Source organism: Rhineura floridana, chromosome 6, assembly GCF_030035675.1.
Source record: "Rhineura floridana isolate rRhiFlo1 chromosome 6, rRhiFlo1.hap2, whole genome shotgun sequence".
NCBI lineage: Eukaryota > Metazoa > Chordata > Lepidosauria > Squamata > Rhineuridae > Rhineura > Rhineura floridana.
Window position 1 is genome coordinate 10,560,836 of NC_084485.1, and position 18,781 is coordinate 10,579,616.

The following is an 18,781-nucleotide window of genomic DNA, read 5'->3' on the forward strand; positions in this document are numbered from 1 at the left end:
GCAACGGCGAGCCAGACAGTCTGCAATGGCACAGCAGCCTGCCCCTGGCTGGACCCGCTTTCCCCGTTTGATGACAGGCGACAGCAAGTCCTGCTTCCCTCTGCAAGCTCCCTTCCTCCACTCCCACTTAGGTTAGAGACATCTGTGTGCGTGTGTGCGTGCGCGCGTGTCCCTCTTCTCGGCATAGCCCCCACCCCTTCCCCTCTCCAAGTTGGCGTTTTCTTCTGCATCACATCCAAATCACTGCTGAAGCATCAGCCCTTCAGAGCCAGGGCGAAGGCGCCTGAGAGAGAGAGGCAGAGAGCGAGCGCGCTGCCTCTCTTTTTGGCTTGCTTTTGTCTCAGTCGACTCCCTTCTGGTGGACGTCACGCTTGGGCCACGGCACTGCTGAAAAGGAGAGATCACCTGAAAAAGGAGCGGGGGGGCGGGGAGGACTCCAAAGACCTGCTTTCCAAGGTGGAAAGAAAGAAGGTAAGGAGGGAGCTGGCATGCCCTTTGAAGTTTCCCTGGGGTTGGTTGGTTTGGGTAGGGAGAGCAGACCGGATGCAGCGGCAGCAGCAAATCATGCATGACGCTTGCTTCCACATAGGAATTGCTGTTAAGAAAAGCCCCCCTCCACCTCCACCCCCTCCGCCCCTGTATTATATGATAATTCACCTGTCAGTGTTGAGAAAGTGCACTTTAAAGGGAAGGTCTCTCTGCAGCAGAAAGCAAGATGGGCAGTAGCTATTCCCTGCATGCACAGAGGGAAAGGGTCTCACTAATGAAGGGGTTCAGAAAGGAAGCCAGCCAGCTGGAGAAAGACGCAGCCTCCTTCTTTGTGCAAAGGGGCGTGTGGCGGCTGCCTTGAGTCCAGAGACAAGTACCTTTAGAAAGTCTTAGCCAACCAAAGCATCTCTCTCTTTCTCTTGTAGATCTTTGTGAAGTGGATGGCAAGGCATGATATTATTGGCATCCGTGCATTGCTTTTGCAGGGCATGCTCTCCCCCCCCCCCAAAAAAATCTTCATTGCCCCCTGTGTTTAATTGCGCCAGAAATCTGGGTTATTGCCATTAACTCTGTCTCCTCTTCACACTCCCTGCAGCTCCAGAGCCTGGTTACTACGGTCTTGCTGCTATCGGAATGGATCCGCTCCTTCACATCCAGGCTGAGGATGTCTATTACATGAGGAAACTAGTCAATGACTCGTCCTTCTGGAACATCAGCATTGGCCAGTGGTTCCACAATGGGACGACAGACGGTTTCCTGCCCATGGGCATCAAGGTCACTATTGTGATCGTCTACTCCATCGTTTGCATCGTGGGGCTGGTGGGCAACTGCTCTGTCATGTATGTGATCATCAGGTAAGCAAACGTGTGGATGGCTAATCCGGGACGGAGCAGCCTTCTGTGCAGAAGGGAGTGTTGTGATGAATATAGAAGGGTTCTGTTGAGTGAGAGATCATCATTGCTTAGCTTTGGAAATTGCTTCTCAGAGGGCAGGGGCCATCAGACCCGGTTTTCAAAAGATAGCAATAAAGACAAGGGCGTCTCTGAGTATGTGCTGAATTCCTTTCTCTGTATTTAGTAACTGCAGTCAGACCCAGCATATCTGAGGGGAGAAGGGGAAGGGGAGATTGGAGGATTTTCCATGATGTTATTGTTGTTGTTATTTAATTTATATACCACTTACATGCCAAAATGCCTTTTAAGGGGCTTCATCGTCATCATCACCGAGATGAAAGAGCAACGTTTATGTGGCACTTCCAGACTCTTCAGAACCCTTTACATGCATCACCCTGTCCCAATCCTTGCAGTAACCCTGTAAAGTAGGCCACTATTATTATCTCCGTATTGTAAATGGGGGTTGAACCTGAGCGAGAGCACCTTGCCTAAGGAGAACCAGTGTGATGTAGTGGTTAGAGTGTTAGACTTGGACCTGGAAGACCAGGGTTCAAATCCCTGCTTAGCTATTAAGCTTACTGGGCCAGTCACTATCTCTCAGTCTAACCTACCTCACAGGGTTGTTGTTAGGATAAAATCAGGAGGGGGAGAACCATGTTTGTATGCCACCTTGGGCTCCTTGGAGGAAAGGTGGTATATAAATGTAACAATAAAAAGCCCTCCTAATAAGCAAATGGATTAGTAGTTTATTAGGATGATTGCCATGAAATTTGAACTGGGGACATCCTACGTCACAGCTCAGGTACTTAGTAACTACTTCTGCAAAAGAGGGCAGAAGACCAAAACAAAGTCCCAGCAACTCTCTGGATAGCTGGTGTTTGTTTGCCTGCATTAGAATTGAATAACAGAATAGTAGAGTTGGAAGGGGCCTATAAGGCTATCCAGTCCAACCCTCTTCCTGGCAGGAATCCAAGTTAAAGCATCCCTGACCAAATAGAATCACAGAACAGAGCTGCTTGAAATGGATCCAATGGGGATGCCATCCCAAGGAGGCTGTTATGCTAATATTGTGAGGAAATGGAATGCTTTGTTTAAATGTGGGAAACCCAGGTCCAGATCCCAGTGCTTAGACATGCACCTCATGAGCTGGCCCTGGATAAGACAGTGTCTCCCACTCTGAATCTCAACCTTATGAGGTTGTTGTGAAGATACATTGAACATGGACTTGTGGAACTCTTGGGCCACACAGAGGGCTATGGGAAAGCATATAAAAGACAATGAACCTGGGTTTGTTTGTATGTGTCTTCTTGTTCCAGGTACCTTGCAACATTTTCAAATATTGTTGTTGCTATATTTAATAATGTATATATACAGTACTGTCAAGATACGTAGACCATCGGGAGACAAGGTTAGTTTTTTTTCTTGCTAATGATGTATTGTCGCAATAGTACATAGTCCTTTGCAAGAGTTTTAAGAACATAACCTAGGAGAAATTCTCAGATTAATTCCAGAACTGGAGCATGCTCAGTTTGCTGGAGACGGCAATTTCTTCATTCCATTTGCATCTCTTCTCTCCCCTGCCCCCATTCTACATTACCAATGCATTCATAAAACTCTGCAAAAGAGGCAATTTTGATGCAATTGTACACATGATTGTGGCAAAATTCTTGTTGTAGGGTGTTTGTTGCACACAATGCTGCAATGGTGCATGTGTGAAACACAGAGCATAAAATGAATCTTGATACAACCATATATACACAATCAGGTTTAGAATGTTTTTATCAGTATTTTATCAGTATGTTCTTTGGGCAGTTTACAAACAATAAAACACACTTCCTCGGGGAGACTGTTCCATAGTTCGGGGGCCTTCAGGTCACCTGGTCCCAAGCCTTTCAAGACTTTAAAGGGTACTTTGAAGTGGCCTCAGAAATGGACTACAAGCCAGTATGTGTGTAAATGTTAAAGCACTGGCATAATATGGTCAAATCATCCAGATCCTTGTTAACTGTTTTGCTACTCTGTTCTAGATTAAATGAATATTCCAGTTCCGCTTCAGGAACAAGATAAGAGCCCTGTTCAGTCATTCTAAATCTCATGAAGTTAGATGCATGGGTAGCAGAGCTGGCCTTGCCTCTTCCGTTGCATTGTCCCACTGCTGCTCGTCCGATTGAGGAGCAGTAGGAAGCCTTTTCCATGCCTGTAGATTCTCCACATGATTTAGAACCTGGTGTAATCAGGGCTCTAAATCATGCAGGGAGCCTACATATGTAGAACAGGATCTCTGCTTCAGACTGTGGGCTGTATTCAACTCATTTTTACTCGGAGTAGACCCACTGGCATTAATCACCATGACTAACTTAGGTCCATTAATTTCAGTAAGTGTACTCTGAATAAAATTAGCTGAATACAAGCCCTTCTCCACAGTTATGTGGATGGTGGTGGACCTGGGCAGCAGGAATACAACAGAGAGGCAAGAGCCAAGCAGCTCATCCTAAGGGATGGGCAACTCTGTTAATTTTGGTTTCTCCCAGTTTCTCCTTTTTTCCAGTCTTATATTTTCCACATTTCTACAGCACTTTGTGATTATTATTTTTTTAAAGTCCCCATGAAAATTCATCAGCATTTTAGTGCAAATTTTGCCTAATATGCACATTTTAATGCATTTACCTAACATGCACATTTTTTGCAAGTAGTTTCCCCAAATATAATGCATTTTTGTATGTTATTTTTGATATATGAATTTTAATGCACATTTTACCCTAGGAAATGCATTTTTGTACACAGTACTTGGCTAGAGAACAAAAAGCAGTATATAAATGCCTTAAATAAATAAATAAATAGAGAGCTGCGTTGCAAAAATTCAGAGATGTTCAAATTTTGGAGGAATAGCTCCATTTGGTTCACATATTGTTTCAGGAAGTACAAACTAAATAAGTTTACCTTTAAACAAACTGAACTGAATTTCTCCCCCAGTCTCTACCACATCTCCATGCTCTGCTTCTCACATGATGAGATTTCGAATCACCGAATAGGATTAAGATAATTTGGAATCCCAGATTCCAGGGAGAAATTCAGATGAGCAGAATTTCAAAAGCGTCCCTCTAAAATAGAGAGCTGCCTGCCCACAAGGAGCTTACAGTCGACATTTTGATAGTGCTGAAAACCTCACAGCTTAAAGAGGAGTGAGAGAGAAAACAGGAGAGCAGTGCCAACAAGCTAGGATATTTACAAAGTTCTCCCCATCCAAATTTCATCCTCAATGCTGGGATTCACAGTGACCTTATCACTTCTTCTGAGGGATAAGAGTACATTGGCAATGTACTATCCTTCCATTTTTGACTTGCAGACTTTGTTCAAACTATAGTGAATGTGAAATTTGCAGTAGTGGTGAGTTCACATCTACCCCCTACCCCCCCCCCCAAATAGGGTACCATCGTATATGAAATTGATTGAAGCTGGGGATGGATAAATCTGTCAGTTTTACTTCTCTCAGTTTCTCATTTTTCCAATCTTAAATTCAGTTTTCCACAGTTCCGCAACAGTTTGTATCTTTTTTTGAAAAAAAAAATCCTCATTTAATTTGACAGTACTGTAGTGCAATTTTTTCCTAATATATATAGTTATTTATTACATTTATATCCCACCCTAACTCCTAGAAGGAACCCAGGGCAGCAAACAAAAACACTAAAAGCACCCTAAAACATCTTAAAAACAAAAGACTATAAAACATATTAAAACAAAACATCTTTTTGCATTTTTTTTAAAAAAACATCTTAAAAAGCAATTCCAGCACAGATGCAAAATGGGATAATGCCTCTACTTAAAAGGCTTTTTGAAAGAGGAAGGTCTTCAGTAGGCACTGAAACGATAACAGAGATGGCGCCTGTCTAATATTTAAGGGGAGGGAATTCCGAAAGGTAGGTGTCAATACACTAAAGGTCTGCTTCCTATGTTGTGTGGAACAGACCTCCTGATAAGATGGTATATGCAGGAGGCCCTCACCTGCAGAGTGCAGTAATCGACTGGGTATGTAAGTATAATAGGTGGGAAAACCTTTTCAGTCTGAGGGCCACATTCCCTCATGGACAACCTTCCAAGGGCCCCATTCCAGTAGTGGGTGTGGCCAGGGATCAAAAATGGGCAGAGCAACAGATATGACTCTTGCCTTTGTATAGTAGACTACATTTCTACTACTCAAAGATCAGAAGGTTCTACACACAGAGATGCGCACATACTCACACCTCTCTCCATCCTTCATCCAGGCAGGCAACAGACATTATTTTCAGAGATGCATTCCAATCAGACAAAAGCAATCGAAGGGGGTGTGGAGCAGCATCAGTGAGGCGTGTGGCCTCAGGAATATTCTGAGGGCGAAATAGAGAGACTGTGGGTGGACTTCATTTAGCACTTGGGCCTGAGGTTCAGGAAATCCACTGACATTCAAACGCAAAGGCAGTTATGTGCACATTGGCCTTAGTTCAGCTAGTAATGGCTATGGGCCAGGCTTCTCCATCTCCAGATGTGCCTGTGCCTGCACTAATATTTTCAGGAAGGGAGTCCGAGGTAAACAGTGGTAGTGAGAGATGAGGTTCTAGGCCTATCAGACAAAATAAAAACTGACAAATCACTGGGTCTCAAAGTACTCAAATACAACATTGCTGATCTTCTAGCAAAAATGTGTAACTTGTCCCCTAGATCCATCTGAATACCTGAGGACGGAAGAGTGGCTCATATAACACCAGTCTTTAAAAAGGTATTGTGGGGGGGACTCAGAAATTACAGGCCAGTTAGCTTAATGTCTGTCCTGGGAAAACTGATAGAAAGTATTGTTAAAGATTAAATAATCAGACATATAGAAGAGTGAGCCTTGCTGAAGCAGGACCAGCATGGCTTCTGCAAAGGTAAGTCCTGTCTCACTAACCAATTACAGTTCTTTGAGAGTGTCAACCAGCATATAGACAGAGGTGATCCAGTGGGCATAGTATACTTGGAATTTCAAAAAGCTTTTGACAAGGTACCTTACCAAAGAGTATTGAATAAGAGGAGAGGTCCTCTTGTGGATCAGGAACTGATTAAGTAACAGGAAGCGGAATAAACTGACAGTTCTCCCAATGTAGAAAGCGGAGGATTAGTTTTGGGACCTGTGCTTTTTAATTTGTTCATAAGCAATTTAGAGTTAGGTGGCCAAGGCTGCTGATTATACTGAATTATTTAGGGTTGATAAAATGTAGACAAGTGTAAGATTATGCATATTGAGGGGGGGAATCTTAATTTCACATATATGCTCGTGGGGTCTGAACTGGTGGTGATTGGCCAGAAATGAGATCTTAGGGTCATAGTGGAGAGCTTGATGAAGATGTCAACCCAGTGTGTGGTGGCTGTAAAAAAGGCAAATCCCATGCTAGGGATCATTAGGGAAGGAATTGAAAATAAACTGCCAATATCATTATGCCTCTATACAAATCTGTGATGCCACCACGTTTGGAATACTGTGTACATCTGGTTGCCTCACCTCAAAAAGGTTATTGTAGAGTTGGAAAAGGGTTGGAAATGGGCAACGGGAATGATCAAAGGGATGGGGTAACTTCGCCATGAGGAAAAGTTAAAGCATTTGGGGCTTTTTAGTTTAGAGAAAAGGCAAGTAAGAGGTGGCATAATAGAAGTGTATAAAATTATGCATGGCATGGAGAAAGTGGATAGAGAAAACTTTTTCTCCCTCTGTCAGAACACTAGAATTCATGGACAGTGGAAGATTCAAGACAGAAAAAAGCAAAGTACTTCTTCACACAGCACATACCTAAAGTGTGGAATTCGCTCCCACAGGAGGCAGTGATGGCCACCAACTTGGACGGCTTTAAAAGAAGATTTATTATTATTATTTATTTATTTATTTATTTATTTCCTGCCCTTCCTCCCAGCAGGAGCCCAGGGCTGCACAAATTTGATTAGACAAATCCATAGGGGATAAAGCTATCAGTGGCTACTAGCCATGATGGCTATGCTCTGCTTCCATGTTTGGAGGCAGCATGCTTCCAAATACCAGTTACTCAAAACCTCAGGAAGGTAGAGTGCTCTTGAATTCAGGTCCTGCTTGTGAATTTCCCATTGGGGGCATCTGGTTGGCAACTGTGTGAACAGGATGCTGGACTAGATGGGCCACTGGCCTAATCCAGCAAGTTTTTCTTATGTCACTGTGTGGCGGACTCCAACTCTCATCAACCCCAGCCAGCATGGCCAACGGTTGGGGATGATGATCAAACAATTATAGCCAAACAACATCTGGAAAGCACCAAGTTGGGAAGGTTGGGCTAAGATAAAGGTTTTTATTGGGAAAATGGGGATTTGAGGAGGGATTTGAAAGACAAGGGAAAGATGTGACACCAGGACATACATTGCTACAACATTAAGGATTAGAAACAAAAGAAAACAGAATTGCAGTAAGTGCAATCATGAGCCTGTCCCATGTGTCTCTGAGGATGCACAAAATCAGGAGCCTGTAGGGATGCTCGAGGAATCTGATTTCTTTGCCTATTGATGCGAACTGACCTGATCTGTACCTACCAGACTAGTTTGTGGAACAAAAAGTAATGGTTTTTTCAGATTTGTAATACAAAAATGCATTAAAATAGATGCTCTAAGCTTAGAAAAGCAAATATGGAATAATAATAATAATAATAATAATAATAAATTTAATTTTTGTGTCGCCTATCTGGCCGAAACCACTCTAGGCGACGTACAACATTAAATTCAACAATACATCATAATACAATACATAATAAAATACAATGCAGTCAACAATAACCATTTTAAAAAGCGGCAGTACAGGGCCATCAATAGACAATTTTAAAACAATATAAAGAAATTAGCCCACCCCGGGGACCCCAAAGGCCTGTCCAAAGAGCCATGTTTTTAAGGCTCGGAGAAATGTATCTAGGGAAGGGGCATGGCGAAGATCGAACGGGAGGGAGTTCCAGAGAGTGGGGGCCGCCACTGAGAATGCCCTCTCTCTAGTCCCCACCAACCTAGCTGTTTTCGTTGGTGGGACGGAGAGAAGGCCCTGTGTGGCTGATCTGGTTGGGCGGCTTAGTTGGTGGTACTGGAGGTGCTCCTTCAGGTAAACTGGGCCGAGACCGTATAGGGATTTAAAGGTTAAGACCAACACCTTGAATTGGGCCCGGAAAACAACTGGAAGCCAATGTAGATGAAATAACACCGGCGTGATGTGATCACGGTGGCGGCTGTTTGTAAGCAGGCGTGCCGCCGCATTCTGCACCAGTTGTAGTTTCCAGACCGTTTTCAAGGGTAACCCCACGTAGAACGCATTGCAGTAGTCTAATCGAGAGGTGACCAGGGCATGTACCACTAGTGGGAGCTGATGAATAGGAAGGTAGGGTTGCAACCTCCGTATGAGGTGTAGTTGATACCAAGCTGCCCGGCTCACTGCCGAAATCTGAGCCTCCATGGACAGCTTGGAATCAAGAACAACCCCGAGGCTGCGGACCTGATCCTTCAGGGGCAATTTTACCCCATTAAGATTCAGGTCAGCAACACCCAACCTTCCCCTGTCACCCACAAGTAGCACCTCGGTCTTATCAGGATTGAGGTTCAGCCTGTTTCTTCCCATCCACCCACTCACGGATTCCAGGCACTTGGACAAGGTCTCTACAGCCAACTCCGGTGAAGATTTAAAGGAGAGATAGAGCTGCGTGTCATCAGCATATTGGTGACACCGCAGCCCCAAACCCCTGATGATAGCTCCCAGCGGTTTTACATAGATGTTAAATAGCATGGGAGAGAGGATAGAACCCTGTGGTACTCCACAAGTGAGGGGCCAAGGGTCTGAAACCTCATCTCCCAATGCTACCTGTTGATGCCTGTCAGAGAGAAAGGAACGGAACCACTGTAAAACAGTGCCTCCTATTCCTAATCCCCCCAGGCGATCTAACAGGATACCGTGGTCGACGGTATCAAAAGCCGCTGAGAGATCCAGGAGGACAAGAAAGGTGAATTCTCCCCTGTCTAATGCCCTCCTCATATCATCTACCAGAGCGACCAAGGCTGTTTCAGTACCATGTCCAGTCCTGAAACCCGATTGGTATGGATCTAAATAATCCGTTTCATCCAAGTGTGCTGACAACTGGTTAGCCACCACTCGCTCAATGATCTTGCCCAAAAATGGCAAATTCGAAATGGGGCGAAAGTTGTTCAAAACTTGGGGATCCAAGGAGGACTTTTTTAGAATGGGTTTTATAATTGCCTCCTTGAGGGCCGGTGGCATTACACCCTCCTTCAAGGATGCATTTACCACCGCCCTGATCCCTTTGCCCAGTTTCTCCTTGCAGTTCATAAGGAACCATGATGGGCAAGGATCAGTCAGACAGGTGGTAGGCTTCACCGTTGAAAGTACCTTGTCCACAACCTCAGAAGGAAGAGGCTGGAACCGATCCCACTGAACCGGATTGCAACAGGTTAACTCTGGATCCTCTACTGCATCCACAGCGTATGGAATCGAGTTCTTCAGGTGTTCGACTTTATCGGCAAAGTGCCTTGCCAATTTGTCACAGGAAGCCTTTGAATGCTCCAAGGGTTCCTGAGCGACTGGACCGACCAGGCTTCGGACCACTTGGAACAGCTTCCTGGGACAGCACTCTGCGGATGCAATAGAGGCAGCAAAGAAATCTTTCTTTGTTGCCTTTATTGCCACCTGGTAGGCAGCTATTGCTGCTCTAACCTGTGTTCGAGCATCTTCAGAGCGGGATTTCCGCCACCGGCGTTCTAGTCGTCTCACCTCCTGTCTCAGACTTCGCAACCGAGGTGTATACCACAGTGCTGTCTGAGTTCTGTTCAGGGGGAGAGGACGTTTTGGAGCCACCTGGTCTAATGCCCTGGTGATTCCCTCGTTCCACTCCGTCACCAGGGTTTCAACCGGACGACCTTCAGCAGGTTCCAAATCCCCCAGCGCAGTCAGGAATCCATCCGGATCCATCAGGCGCCTGGGTCGGACCATTCTAATAGGTCCTTTACCCCTGCGGAGGGTGTGTGGCATCGAGAAGTCAAAATTCACCAGATAGTGATCTGACCATGACACGGGGGTAAAAGAAATGGCCCCCAACTTCAGAACACTCCCCGCCACTCCCAGGACAAATACAAGGTCGAGAGCATGACCGGCTACATGGGTGGGCTCAGTGTTACTAAGGTGCAGTTCCCAGGAAGCCATGGTTTCCAGGAAATCCCGAGGGGCTCCAATGAGAGTGGTCTCAGCGTGTACGTTAAAATCCCCCAGTACTAACAGTTCTGGGGTCAACGTTCGCACATCCGAGACCACCTCCAGCACCTCGGTCAGGGAGTCTGCCGTGCAGTGGGGCGGGCGGTACACAAGCAGGATCCCCAGACTGCCCTTCGGGCCCAACCTCCAGTACATGCAATCAACAAACTTGGTCCTTGGGAGCGGAGGCCTGGTGAACATCAAGGACTCCCGATAGATGACTGCCACTCCCCCTCCCCGCCTTCCCACCCTCGGTTGCTGCGCATAGCGGAAAACTGGCGGACACATGGCCTCAAGAGTGGGAGCTGAGGCCTCGTCCAGCCAGGTCTCCGTAATACATACCAGGTCTGCGCACTCATCCAGTATCATATCATGGATGACAGATGTTTTTTGTGTCACAGACCTGGCATTACATAGCAGCAATCGAAGGTCGGTAGGAATCCTGCGTCCCCCAGTTAACTTCTGGTTTTGGGCGGACCCAGAACAGGGGATGGGTATTACGCATCTATCCCCTGTTCTTCTGGATTGACGTGGTTTGCCCTTAGCATCAGTCCAGCGCCTGCCGCCCAATCTTGATATAACTTGGCCCCCATCCTTCTCTGTTCCATCCCCCCTTGGTTTACACATGCCCCTATCCCTGCAGCCTAATGGACAGGCCTACCTAAGACAATAATAAAAGCAAGACCCACCCCATATACCCCGGAGACTACCAGCCACTCCTTTAGGACTGCAGTAAAAATGAAATAGTTTAAATCACAAACTATCCACTTATATGTGCAAACAATTTATAAATGCAAACATACACACTCATTCACAACACACACTCATATGTACACTCACTCCTCCAATTCAAACCAACACGTCAGACATAGTCCTGTACTCTGTGCAACGTCGGCAATAGCAGCTCTCCTTGATATTCCTCCTTCGACGATGTTCCTCTTCCAGCAGGCAGATGGTCTCCCCAAGCTCCCCCCAGCCAGCCAGCCTATAGATCCCTCCAAGGAGGGACAGATGGAAAAAGGAAAACTAGCCCCAGCTGGCTGGAACCAGGGACCTGGTCCTGCAGGGAAATAAAACATATTCACATACGGATTATCCTGCAGATTTAAATTAATTTAAAATGAAATTATTATTATTTTAAAATGCAGATAAATGCAGAAAGGGAGTGAAATGCTTAGGAATAAGTAGATTCTGTACTGACATGGGTTTAGAAACAGTCTGATCCACCTGTCCTTATTAGCATAAGTGCTTTCTACCTTTGTTCTACCTTTGTTCTTGGGGGAGGGCTGTAGCATCTGCTCTGAATGGCTAGGAAAGACTTCCATTTCTGAAACCCTGGACAGCCCCTGCCAGTCAGTGTGCACAATACTGAGCTTGATGGGCTACTGGTTTGACTCTGTATAAGGCAGCTTCCTGAGTTCCTATGTTCTCTTCCCCACCTGTTCCCAACAGCTCTGGAATGAAGTGAGAAAAGGAGGAAGATAATATGCTACTGTGGAGCAATGCCAGTGTGGACCATTGGTCCATCTAGCTCAGTATTGTCTACACTGACTGGCAGCAGCTGTCCATGGTTTCAGGCAGGAGTCTCTCCCAGCCTAATGTGGAGGCACTGGGGATTGAACTAGGGACCTTCTGCATGCAAAGTAGATGCTCTGCCACTGAGCTATGGCTCTTGCCTGTGGTTTGGGCAAACGTTGGCCTCCTCTTTGGCACACAAGGAAATCACCTTCTGCTGAGTCAGGCTATTGACCCATCTAGCTCAGAATTATCTATTCTGAGTGGCAGAGGCTCCCCAGTCCTACCTAGAGATGCTGGGCATTGAACCAGGGACCTTCTGCATGCAAAAGAGATATTCCAGCACTGAGCCACGCCTTTACCACTGGGTCAAGAGAGCTTCCCTTCTCTTTCTCCCCCTTGTCACAGATGATTAAAGATGTGGGTGGGTAGTGAATAGCCCTCCGGTGCCTCCTAAAGGAAACAAATTAATCTAGAAGATGAAATGGGAGGGATGCCCGTTGCTTAAATCAATGTGTCTGGACAGTGTCAGAATGCCTTGAACTGAGAAAGAAACAAGGAACAAGAGAGAGGGAGTGTTCACATGTTACGTTCAACAAGTGTACAATCTGTGTACTTGTGTAGACAAATAGCTGAGCTGTACATTCACACAGTGATTCACATGTTCAATGAGTGAACAGTCTGTCTGCTGGGGTGCACAATGGTTGAGCTGTACAAATCAGTGTGAACATCAGGCATGGGATCCATTGGCTGGAGCCGGTTTGAAACCATTCCATTGATCTAACAGACCGCTATCGATTTGAGTTTGTACTTTGTCTGCTAGCTGCTACTTTAACCGATATTGATATTGTGAAAGGGAATATTGATAAATGAAAGGTAAAGCAATAAAATTGTTTTTAATATCAATATTTCAGAGGTGGATTAAAAAAAAAAAAAGAGAAAAGCTGAGGAAAATCCCTACATAAAAATCCGATCCACAACCAGAGAGAATAAACGCATTAATGGAAAATTCAGCACCATTTCCTAATTGGACAGAAGGCTAGCACATCCTTAGTGTACAGTTTGTGGTTTTCTGCAGGTGTATTCAACATGTCATTGACACAATAATAGTGTATTAGTGGTGGATTTATGCTGTACCTTTCATTCCTCATTCCATTTTGTTAATTATTTTGTGATGCTTCCACAATGGCACCACATGATTGCCGTCTAGTGCAACAAAAATGGGATGGAAAGGAAAATAAAATAAACCCCCCAAACATTTGTGGTATAAAAAGTTACAAAAAGATTTCTGTGGTACATGCATTGACTTGAAACAAAACAGTATGTTTGCCCCAAAACTTTTGCAGACACAAACAGTGTTGAAAGTGGGATGGCATATAACTACCCAAATACCATCATGAGCACAAATGATCATGAATGCACAATAAAAAGGATGTCTGGACAGACACTCTCTCACACAAACATGTGTAAACACTTATGTTCAGTGTAACATGTGAACAAGCCTAATGTTAGCTCGCTTGCTGTGAGCCGAGAGAGATACTTTGAATTCTCATAAGAAGCTCCAGTTAACTGCATTTGCATACAGTTAATTAGCTGCTAACATTTAGATGATGAGCAGAAAGGAAATACTGGAAAGAAAAGGTGTGTACATTGGAAATGGAGGGGAGGTGGAGCTTTAAGGAGCAAAACTATAGCCATTCAAAACATGTAGAACCGCCTCTTCCCAGGATAACAAACCTCAAATAATAACCATACAATTATACCCATCCTCTGACTAATGAATGTGTTGCACAGCTGCCCTCTGATGTGAACCTTTCATTAAGAGACTGCTTCCATGTCCTAAGCTGTTTAAAACCGGTTTTTGTGAATCAAAAACCTACCCCAGTGCAGTTTTCAATGTGCAACTTACACATTTGTAGACCTGCAGGGTAGTCTTTCTACGATGTTGCCACAAATGGTCTCCTGTACAATGTCCCCAAATTTCAGCCAGTTAGCATTTACCGTTTTCCTTCTGAAAACAAAAAACGACTAGTAGCAGCAGCGTATTTCAAAGACCAGCGAATATTAAGTAGAAAATATCAGGTATGCAGTATATAGAAAGAAGAAGCAAAAATTTTAAAAAATTCAGCACTGATAGTAACATATACCCACTTCTGTATAAAAATATAATAAAACATTAAAATAATATTATTATTATTCCTTTCCAACAAACAATAGCGGGTGCAGAGAAACTAGCCACCTTGATTGTGAGCTAGGGTTGCCAGGCTCAGGGCCTGAGACTGATCCTGTATCTTTAGGAGAAGAGAAAGTCAGCCAAGTGCAAGCGTTCTTGAAACTCTGTAATGGGAAAAACCACAAGGTGGAATTCTCCGTCCCGCCTGCACAACTTTTAAAGATACAGAAGACCTCTTGGAGGCTGGGCCGGGCAACCAAGAGGTCTTCTGTATCTTTAAAGGTTGTGCAGGGGGAAGGGAGAATTCCACCTTGTGGATTTTCCCATTACAGTGTTGCAAGAACACCTGCACTTGGCTGAATTTTCTATTCTCTTAAAGATACAGGATCATTCTCATGCCCTGAGTCTGGCAACCCTAATTGTGACCTGTGGGTTCTCGTCGGCCCACAGATAATGTAAGTAAAACACATCTGAGTCCCTGAGAATTTTTTGTAAGATTGTAGTGATAAAAATATAAATGATAAAAAAACTACCTGGGGCATAAAATATCCCAGAAATGCATTGGGGTATATTTCCTTCCCCAGCCAATGTTAGTGGACTAGAGTAGTAAAAACACCCCATTGTTTCTTCCTAGAAAAATGGTCAGGGACAGGCCAGCAAAAAGCAAAATTCTACCTCTTCTGAATAAGTGTTTTCTGCCTCTGGATGTTTGGGTATTGTCAAGCACACTTCTTCTGACACCACCACAGACACAAAAGTGATCTGGGGTCAAGATACCAGTGCACTATACATTGGAAATCTCATTGTGGTAGAAAATTCACCCCAAAAATCTTAAGTGTGATTTTTCTTTCTCAGCATTAGATGTAAGTTTTAAACAAAAGCTGAGATTCCCTGAGCTCAGGACACATTGTTCTTTGGACTGGAGCAACAGGAAGACCAATGACTGGAAAGTTCCTTTTAAAAAAGGAACTGGTTCAAGTTTCAAGTTCATCCTATCCCAAAAGGAACAAGTTCCAGTTCTAGTTTGTTTCTTTAAAAAATAAACAAGTTCAGGTTCATCAAAATGGACTTAGTTCATTAAAAGTTCATCCTCAGCAATTTTTTTCCAGCATTCAGAATGTTCTAAGTTGTTGTGCTAAAGCCTAGGGTCCAAAAGTAAATCAGGGGCCACACACAAGTAATGAGAATTGTGACAGACAGAATGTCAACAGGTGAAGCATACTAGAAGAGATTTACTCTGTTTAATTTGAGGCACCCACACAGCTGTGAAAGACGTATGACATCATTCACTTTGCTCCATTACCTGTACATCTTGCTGTAAGTTGCTCCTTCTAGGACATTATCACTTATTTTCACCCATACAACACCCCCAAATTTCAGCCAGTTACAACTTTAACACTGGTGGCCAAAAATACCCCCCAAACTGTTATTTACTCAAAATGTATGGAGAAGGGGCCAAGGTATATTGCTTAGAAAAAGAGTGTTTTTTGACTAAGGTATTGCTTTGGTATTGTCAAGCACACTCGTGGTGACAAGACAGAAAAAATTGTCTCTTGGGGACACAGGTTCCCCATCCTTCCATTGGAAATCTCATTGGGGTACAAATATACTCCAAACATGGGCAGTGTGATTTTTTTGCTAGGTCTGGATGAAGGTTAAATGTTTAACTGACCTTAACAACAGCAGCACCTCGGTATCTGCCAAAGAAGCCTTAGAATGTTGCCTCCAACTTTTGCTTTCTAACTTACTTAATAGATGTCCAATTGATTTACTTTTTGTAATTAAAAAAAGGAAAAGAGAACAAAGAGCCTCTTGCTTGGGGAGAACCCAAGATATGAGTGTGAGAGTGAACTAGAAATTGTTCAAAGTTCTACCCCAATATGAACTTAATTCACCCTTAGTTCACCCAGCAATTATGGGAACAACTTGCAGGTGCCCATTAGATACCGGGCCAAGTTCAAGGTACTGGTTTTGGTGTACAAAGCCCTATATAGCGTGGGACCAGAATATCTGAAACATTGTCTTCTCCCTTATATACCTAGTTGATCACTGTGCTCTGCAGGTGATGGCCTCCTGCAGATACCTTTTTATCAGGAGGTTTGTTCCACACAACACAGGAAGCAGACCTTTAGGCTTGTGGCACCTAACCTCTGAATTCACTCCTCTTAAATATTATACAGGCACCATCTCTGTTATCTTTTCGGTGCCTACTGAACATCTTCCTCTTTCAACAAGCTTTTTAAGTAAAGATTTTATACCAGACTGTGGTGGAATTGCTTTTTTAGATTTTTTAAAGGTTTTTGTAAAAATATGTTTTTAAATTGTTTTATTGTTAAGAAGTTTAATTTATTATTATGATTATTATTATTAGTTATTATGTGCCTTCAAGTTGATTACGACTTATGGTGACCCTATGAATCAGTGACGTCCAAGAGCATCTGTAGTGAACCACCCTGTTCAGATCTTGTAAGTTCAGGTCTGTGGCTTCCTTTATGGAATCAATCCATCTCTTGTTTGGCCTTCCTCTTTTTCTACTCCCTTCTGTTTTCCCAGCATTATTGTCTTTTCTAGTGAATCATGTCTTCTCATGATGTGTCCAAAATAGGATAACCTCAGTTTCATTATTTTAGCTTCCAGTGACAGTTCTGGTTTAATTTGTTCTAACACCCAAGTATTTGTCTTTTTTGCAGTCCATGGTATGCGCAGAGCTCTCCTCCAACACCACATTTCAAATGATTTTTCTCTTAGCCACCTTTTTCACTGTCCAACTTTCACATCCATACATAGAGATTGGAAATACCATGGTCTGAATTATTCCGATTTTGGTGTTCAGTGATACATTTTTGCATCTGAGGACCTTTTTTAGTTCTCTCATAGCTGCACTCCCCAGTCCTAGCCTTATTCTGATTTTTTTACTATTGTCTCCATTTGGGTTAATGACTGTGCCAAGGTATTGATAATCCTTGACAAGTTCAATGTCCTCACTGTCAACTTTAAAGTTACATAAATCTTCTGTTGTCAATACTTTAGTGTTTTTGACGTTCATCTGTAGTCCTGCTTTTGTGCTTTCCTCTTTAACTTTCAGCAGCGTTCGTTTCAAATCATTTCTGGTTTCTGCTAATAGTATGGTATCATCTACATATCTTAAATTATTGATGTTTCTCCCTCCAATTTTCACACCTCCTTCATCTTGGTCCAATCCCATTTTCCGTATGATATTTCCTGCGTACAGATTAAACAAATAGGGTGATAAAATACACCCCTGTCTCACACCCTTTTCTATTGGGAATCAATCAGTTTCTCCATATTCTGTTCTTACAATTGCTTCTTGTGCAGAGTATAGGCTGTGCATCAGGACAATCAGATGCTGTGGCACCCCCATTTCTTTTAAAGCATTCCATAATTTTTTATGATCTACACAGGCAAAGGCTTTGCTGTAATCTATAAAGCATAGGGTGATTTTCTTCTGAAATTCCTTGCTCCATTATCCAGTGTATGTTTGCGATATGATCTCTGGTACCTCTTCCCTTGCTAAAGCCAGCTTGGACGTCTGGCATTTCTCACTCCATATATGGTAAGAGCCTTTGTTGTAGAATCTTGAGCATTACTTTACTTGCACTGGATATTAAGGCAATAGTTCGATAATTACTGCATTCCCTGGGATCCCCTTTCTTTGGAATTGGGATATATATCGAATGCTTCCACTCTGTGGGCCATTGTTTAGTTTTCCATATTTTTTGACAGACTTTTGTCAAAATTTGGACAGATTCCATCTCAGTAGCTTGTAGCAACTCTGTTGGTATGCCATCTGTTCCTGGTGATTTGTTTCTTCCAAGTATAGTAGTAGTAATTTCAGAGATTTTGAACAAGTTCAATGAACTTTATTTATTCCAAGTTCATTCCAAGCACTGAGGAAGACCATGGTGATGGCAATGAGTGAATTTCCCTGATTTCATTCCATTGTTGTTCAAAGAGTTTGCTCTGTCCTGTGTTCCATTATAGAATTTTGTTTAAACTAGGAAAATGTCTGCATTAATTCCTGAAGCAGAACATACACAGTTTGCTGCAGATGTCTGTATCTTCAGTTCACCTGTGCCCAGTGCCGGTGCCAGGCTATTTTGCGCCCTAGGCAAAGCTAACTACTTGCACCCGCCCCCCCAAAAATTGCTAACTTCAATTTTCAAAAACAGATGTCTTGTAGAAAAAATGAAAAGCACAAAACTTGAAACGGCTAAATTTATTTTAGGTGCATTTTTCCAAGCAAAAAAACTAATCTGTATAAAACTGTGCCCCTCAAAGGTCTTTACTGCACCCGAGGTCTGCGCCCTAGGCAGCTGCCTAGTTGGCCTAATCATAGCACCGGCCCTGCCTGTGCCTCCTCATAGGTCAGCATTACTCATTTACACAAGCACATAGAGAAAGCAGTGCAACAAATCTATCTGGATA

The 18,781-nt window shown here is 43.6% G+C and overlaps 1 protein-coding gene across 1 annotated transcript in view; it reads left to right on the forward strand.

Annotated features, from left to right (window-relative positions):
• Positions 1-1,122: 1,122 nt before the first annotated feature.
• Positions 1,123-18,781, forward strand: part of OPRL1 (opioid related nociceptin receptor 1) — a 46,534-nt gene continuing 28,875 nt past the window's right edge. Inside the window, exon 1 of the mRNA XM_061630980.1 lies at positions 1,123-1,343. Within this exon, the coding sequence (XP_061486964.1) occupies positions 1,123-1,343 (221 nt within the window). The remainder of the gene's footprint in view (positions 1,344-18,781) is intronic.